The following is a 7,500-nucleotide window of genomic DNA, read 5'->3' on the forward strand; positions in this document are numbered from 1 at the left end:
TATTTTTCTGTTTTTTACACAAATGGTAGATTTCTATATATACCGTTAGTAATTTATCTTTGAAACCTTTTTATGTCAGAATGGACAGAGCTTCCTTGTTCTTTTATGGCTATGTCATATTTCTTTATGTAAATGCCATGACTTTAACAAGGTCCTTAATTGTGGACATTCACGTTGATTTCAAACTTTTCGTAGTCCAAAGAGTGCTGCTTTGAACATATTATCATAATGCATTTAAGCTTTAAGGCTTTCTATGTGAAACATATTAATGACTAACTTTTCATGCCCATTTATCTCAAAGATCACATTACAGTATGCTTCTTGAGATGAATATTTAATTATTACTTATTTTTCACACAGTTCTTAAAGCGCTTCATCTTGGGGCTGATTGTTGTTAGTGAGGAATCTGTGTTTTTGACCAGAGGTTCTGAGTTTATCTAGTTGTTTCAGGGAAAGTTGTTTAGAGTAGAGAGCTTATTTCTTAGGTATAATCTTTGACTATATTCTCCTTTTTTCTTCTTCTAGCACTTGGAACAGCTCCGTGCAAATAGAAATAATTTAAATCCAGCTCAGAAACTGATGCTGGAACAGCTGGAAAGTCAGTTTGTCTTAATGCAGCAACACCAAGTGTGTATAGCATTTTTTTTCCGTAAAATTTATTAGCAATTTGACTATTTTTATTGAGTGTCACATCATTTTAGAGTATATTCATGCCCAATTCTGCTTCCTACCTGTATTTGGTGGAATTTATTGAAGTTTGCTTCTTAAAATGTTAGTAATGGACAGGGACTTTTAGAAAAAAACAACTACAACTTTAATTTTGAACCCTACACTTGGTATTTTATTATTACATGCTATTTTACATGTGTTCCAAGGGTGCGTTTTTATTATTTAATACTCAGCCAGCTATTCTAAACTAAGGCAGGATTTTTATGGTTGTTTTCATTTGGACAATCTGACATAAGTATAGCAGAATGAAATTTTAAAATCACCTCTTTTGTGATGGGAAAAAGATCTATAACTTCCTGATTTCTTTTCCATTATTTGCAGCTACTTTTCTTTTGTCATTACTAAAGGGATATTTCTTTAAACCAAAACAGATTTTCTGCTTGTCCCTGGAAGCTTATCTAAAAATGTGTAGAAACAGTTTCTTGGTTTTAATGTGTATTTTTAAACCCAGAGAAATTAAATGTTAGGCTAAATTCAGAAATCCCTAATAATACATCTTACTCTGATTCTCTTCCCTATGGAGCACACAAGCAACATTTACTTTTCGTTTGTTTTCGGTAGATGAGACAAACAGGAGTTGCACAGGTACGATCTACTGGAATTCCTAATGGGCCAACAGCTGACTCATCACTGCCTACAAACTCTGTCTCTGGCCATCAGCCACAGCTTGCTCTGACCAGAGTACCTAGTGTCTCTCAACCTGGAGTCCGCCCTGCCTGCCCTGGGCAGCCTTTGGCCAATGGACCCTTTTCTGCAGGGCATATTCCCTGTAGCACAGCAAGAACGCTGGGGAGTACAGACACTATTTTGATAGGCAATAATCACATAACAGGAAGTGGAAGTAATGGAAACGTGCCTTACCTGCAGCGAAACGCTCTCACTCTACCTCATAACCGCACAAACCTGACCAGCAGCGCAGAGGAGCCGTGGAAAAACCAACTATCTAACTCCACTCAGGTAATAGAAAGACTAAGTGCCTTGTTGACTTTACCCATTATAGTGTGCCTTTATTTGGTTTTATGCATCTTGAGGGAAGAAGAAATAGAAGTCTGAGGAATTGATTGTTTTTTATAAGAATTTCATACATATGCAATGTAATTACTACATTATGATTCAGTACATACACACACATATACATACATGCATATGGGTGTGTATATATGTGTGTGTGTATATATATATATGTACATGTGTGTGTGTGTGTGTATGTATGTATGTATATGTATATCCCAAACTCACTGCTATTGAGTCAATTCTGACTCAAAAAGAGACCCCCATTGGGTTTCCAAGGCTGTAAATCTTCAAGGAAGCAGACTGCCTCATCTTTCTACCATGGAAAAAGCTGGTAGTTTTAAACCACAGACCTTTTGGTTAGCAGCCAAATGCCTTAACCGCTACACCACCAGAACTCACTCAATCTCTCTCTCTCTATATATATACTTTTGCACTATAAAATTTACACAGAGAGAAAGAGAAAATCTTGCAAATCTACAAAAGAAGAAGAAAATAAATTGTAAAATTCCACAAAACTTATTGTTAATTTATGGTGGCATCATAAACTCATTTATGTAATATTACTTAGTTAATTTCTGTACATACTGCCTACTTAAGGTCAGGTATTATGCTAGGGGTCAGTTGTACACTCCAGTGCAAGAAAAAGATCAGTAAAAATCAATTACTATAAATTACTATGAAGTATGACTTTGGTGGAAAAGTGCTAGAAGGGTTTTGGAGGGGACATAACCATGACATTAGTGTCTCCAGATTTGAGAGAATTTAGAAGGGGAGAGGGCCAGTTGAGTATGCCTTGAGTACAGATAATGAAGAGGAGATGCTAAAATATGAAGCTGAAGGAGGAAAGGGAGAGCCTAAATTGTCTTGAAGGCAACGTAGAGCTACTAAAAATTTTGAAACATAGGAACAGACTTCCTCAACATTATTTTTATAAAAAATATATGTCTTATTTTATTCAGTTGTTCCACTATATTTGGGCATTTAACGTCTAGTTTTTATTTCTCAATATTTATGTGCATCTCTTTTTTTTATATATATTTTGGGAACTATTTTTTGATGTTTTTGGTATATTGTTTCCATGGCATAGATGTTCAGAAGTGGAACTGAGAGGTCAAAAAGTAAATGTTAAAAAAATGTTGTTGAAACATGTTGTCAAGTTACTTGTATTTTTATTGATCTGATCTAAGAAATTTGGCTTATTGCTGGTTAGCCTTTAATTATGGGTAAAACAGGTTAAGTTCTTTTTCTAAGACTTTTAAGTTTATTCTTGAAATTCTAGCATTGGTGCAATCATCTCTGGTCTAGATAATTAGTAGTTTTATTCATTTGTAAATAAATATTGAGTACCTACTGTATACATGGCCTTTTGGATGCTCTGGGGATACATCAGCAAATAGAATGTAAAAATTTCTTACTTGGTATAGGTAGCATACAATATATAAGTAATACATGTAGAATATTAGATATGATTAGTGCTATGGAAAAAATGACAGTGAAAAGGGGAGCTGGAAAGTACTGGAATTTGGTGGTAGAGGAGTTACACTCATAAATATGAAGATCAGGGAAGGTTTTACTCAAAGGTGATATTAAAATAATGGCCTGAAGGAGTTATAGGAGTGAGTCTTAAGGATATTTATAATATAGTGTTCCAGATTTAGGAAATAATAAGGAGCAACGGGCCCTATAGCAGGAGTGTTCTTTGCGTATTTGTCAAAAATCAAAGTGGCAAGCATGACTGAGCAGGGTGAGCAAGATAATAGAAAAAGAGATAGAAGTGTTCAAGTGGAAACATGGTGACTAAACTATGATCAGTCTTATAGGTTATTGTAAGGATATTAGATTCTACTCTGAGGTAAATGAGAAACTGTAGGTGGGTTTAGAATGGAGGATTGACATGATTTGACTTTTTTTTTAACTAGATAGCCTCTTATACTCTGTATAGAGTGAAGGAGGCAAACATGGAAATAGCATGGCCGATTTGGAGATCACTGGTATAATCCAGGTTCAGAGATGGTTGTGGCTTCCACCCAAAATGGCAGCAGTAAAAGTGTTCAGCTTCTGGGTGTATTTTGAAGGTAGAATTAACGGGATTATCTGATGTTGTGGGGTGTAAGAGAGGAGTCAAAGTTAGTCAGAACAACTGGAAAGACTAATGATTCTGAAAGATTTCACCAAGGGGTGAGGATAGATAGAGACAAGAAGAGAACTGAAGAATAAGTGTTTTGGTTCTTCAGTCCTGGTCTAACAGAAATACCACAAGTGGATGGCTTTAACAAATAGGGATTTATTTTCTTACAATATCGGAGGGTAGAAGTCTGAGTTCAAAGTGCCAGCTCTAGGAGCTGGGTGAAGGCTCTGCCTCTTGCTCCCAGCCTGCCGAAGCTGGAGGTATCTCTCAACTCAAGCAGCTGCTGGTATCTCTTAACTTCAGCAGCTCCTGAGGCTGACAAACCCACAGTCGACAAGTAAAATGGCACAGTCCCAATATTATCAAGCCTGCTATTTCAAGTCCGGAAACAGTATCAAGACCAGCAGGTAACATGACAGGCCATTGAGATAAAGACTCGGCAAAATGCAGGATCCAGATGTGGCAAAAGCTCAATACCTTTCTCAAAGTATCTTTGTGGTGGTTAAGTTTGTATATCAACTTGGCTGGGCCTGGTTGAGTGGCTGGGCAGCTGGATGTAGTATTCCCCATGATGAAAGTGGCAATCAACTCCATGGTGGAATCTACTGAGAGCAGCTGAGTAGCTGCCTTAGGGATGTGGTCTGCTTCCTGTATATAAGGAGAAACCTAGGGGAAGGGTCTCTAGCTTATGGCACGCTTAAACCCTGCATGTAGCCGTATCGTTCAGCAGCCTGCCAAGCTCTGCCAACCTTGGGACTTTCAATGGACTTGACTTAATGACCTGCTGTGAGGTTTGGTAACATCGGAACTGTGCCATTTTATTTGTTGACCTTGGGCTTGTTAGCCTCAGCAGCCAATAGCTGCCTGAGTGAAGAGATGCCTCTAGCTTCAGTGGGCTGGGAGCAAGAGGCAGAGCTGAAGCCCAAGGTCGAGGGACTTTCACACAGTCCCTAGAGGCTGGCACTTTGAACTTGGACTTAAAGCCTCCAAACTGTGAGAGAATAAATTCCTGTTTGTTAAGGCCATTCCATTTGTGGTATTTCTGTTACAGTGGTACTAGGTAACCAGAACAAAAGCTCAAGACCTTTCTCAAAGTGTCTTCTTATATACTGGAAGCAGACCACATCTGTAAGTCAGCTGTTCACAGTAGATTCCACCATGAAGTTGATTACCAGTCTAGTCTCATCATGGGGAATCATTACTTCCAGCTACCCAGCCACTCAAAACCAGGCCCAGCCAAGTTGACACATAACCTTAACTACCACACTGAGCTTTGGGGGCATTCCGGTGCAATACGTTAGGAAATTGAAGAATCTATTAAAGAAGATGAGAAGAGGAGCTACCTGTGAGATGGTAGGAAATCCAGGAAAATAAGAGTTACATCCTGAAAGCCAAGTGAAGAATGTCGGTCAAGGAGGAGGTTGTGATCGAAGTGTGTATTGAATAATGCTGATAGGTCAAATAAAGTGAGGACTCAGAATTGATTGTCTTAAGTATTTAGTGACATTGCACGGGAACTAAGAGTGGTTTCTGCATTTTTAAAAGGGTTGTTTAAAAAATAAGTAAATAAAAGAATGCATGACAGTCATAATATTTACTGTCTAACTCTTTACAGAAAAATTTTATTGACCTTTGAAGAAGACAACTGTAGTACATGGGTGGGAACAAAAGCCTAATTGCAGTTTGTTTCTGGATAAAATAGAAGGAGAGACATTAGAAACAATGATTTCTGTGTTCTACACACTACACGATTCCAAAAGGTGGCATTCTCATAGACCATGACATAAAAGAGGAGAGAAACAAGGTGATAGCTGAAGAGGAAGTAGGATTAATAGTTTTCGTTAATGAAGAAGGTAGAAATAATAGTGGAAGTTAATCGGAAAGATTCAATAGAGGAAGAGAAATTTACACAGGAGAAAGAGGAGAGAAATGCTGGATTTGGTGAGAGGGGGTGCGATTTTTGTGTTTCAGTATCTTTAAATATTAATGGATTGTTAAAAGGATAATGTAATACCTCCACCCAAATCACAATAAAAAAAAAAAAAAGATAATGTAAGATTTTTGTGGGAATGCCAATTACAGTGTTTTGGTACAATTAATAGTTAATATGCGAGAATCTTTGTTAGGATTATAAAGTATGGTCCTTTATCACTTCTAATTTCCTGGCTCCTTATTTGCTGAAATTTTCAATAAATACTATTTTAACCTTACTTTGGAAAGTCAAGGTCCATTTGAAACATAATTCTAGTAAACAGATCCTCAGATTGCAGACCACTAGTTCTCTCTATTAAAATGAAATATGAAATAGGCAAAGACTTGGAGTTAGAAAACCACAAAGAAAGACCACATTCACCATTTCTCAAGCTGCAAGAAATTTAAAAAATTCAAGCATCAAGTAACAATAATGAAAGAATCTATGGATATAACACTGAATAATGCAGGAAGCATCAAAAGAAGATAGAAGTACACAGTCACTGTACCAAAAATAATTGGTTGATGTTCAACCATTTCAGGAGGCAGCAAGCATATGATCAAGAACTAATGGTATTGAAAGAAGAAGTCCAAGCTGCGCTGAAGGAATTGGCAAAGAAGAAAGCTCCAGGAATTGAAAGAATACCCATTGAGAAGTTTCAACAAATGGCTGCAACACTGGAAGCACTCACTAGTCTATGACAAGAAATTTATAACCTGGCTGCCTGGCCAACTGACTGGAAGAGATCCATGTTTGTGCCCATTTCAAAGAAAGGTGATGCAACAGAATGTGGAAACTATTGAACAATATCATTAATATCACACACAAGTAAAATTTTGCTGAAGATAATTAAAAAATTGGTACAGCAGTATATCGATAGGGAACTGACAGAAATTCAAGCTGGATTCAGAAGAGAATGTAGAATAAGGGATATCATTGCTTATGTCAAATCTTGGCTGAAAGCAGAGAATACCAGAAAAATGTTGACTTTTTTTTTTTTCTTGACTATACAAAGGCATTTGACTGTGTGTATCATAACAATATCATATTCAATACACAAAGTCCTGCATATAATAAGGAATAACGAAACATGTAAAAGTCAGAATAAGGAGGAAAGAATTAGCTCACATCTGTGATCTATATTACCCATTTACTGGGACTGTCGGGGAATGAAAGAACTATGACTTGGTTACAGTGGGCTACACAGTGAGACACACAGTTCACAAATTAGACCCTTCTAATCAGTATCTGGGAGCTCTGGTAGCATAGTGGCTAAGACACTTGCCTGCTAACCAGACGGCTGGCAGTTCAAACCCACCAGCCACTCCTTGGAAGGAAGGTTGGGCAATCCTACTTCCGTAGTGATACTGCCTCGGAAACCCAAGGAGGGGTCGCTATGAGTCGGGTTTGACTCGATGGCACATAACAACAACAACAACATTGAGCAAATAATTTAAAGAAGTTGTAGCTTAAAATAACTTGATTTATAGATAGAGAAGAGGTAACTGGTTACTTTTTCACATGGCTGTTAAAATAAGTATATTTTATTAAATGGTTAATGTAAATATGATAAATGAAATTTTAAATCATAATCCCAAACTCCTTTTTGGATGATATTTTAAATATTGATAAGCTTATAAATGTGCACATGAAAAGT

At 37.1% G+C, this 7,500-nt stretch overlaps 1 protein-coding gene across 1 annotated transcript in view; it reads left to right on the forward strand.

The window, feature by feature from the left end:
• Window positions 1–7,500, forward strand: part of KDM6A (lysine demethylase 6A) — a 245,741-nt gene that overhangs the window by 181,319 nt on the left and 56,922 nt on the right. The window contains exons 15-16 of the mRNA XM_007958238.2: window positions 526–627; window positions 1,291–1,686. Of these exons, the coding sequence (XP_007956429.2) occupies window positions 526–627; window positions 1,291–1,686 (498 nt within the window). The remainder of the gene's footprint in view (window positions 1–525; window positions 628–1,290; window positions 1,687–7,500) is intronic.

This window comes from Orycteropus afer, unplaced genomic scaffold (assembly GCF_000298275.1).
Source record: "Orycteropus afer afer isolate SDZICR_OR568_19922 unplaced genomic scaffold, OryAfe1.0 scaffold00888, whole genome shotgun sequence".
In the NCBI taxonomy this organism is placed as follows: domain Eukaryota; kingdom Metazoa; phylum Chordata; class Mammalia; order Tubulidentata; family Orycteropodidae; genus Orycteropus; species Orycteropus afer.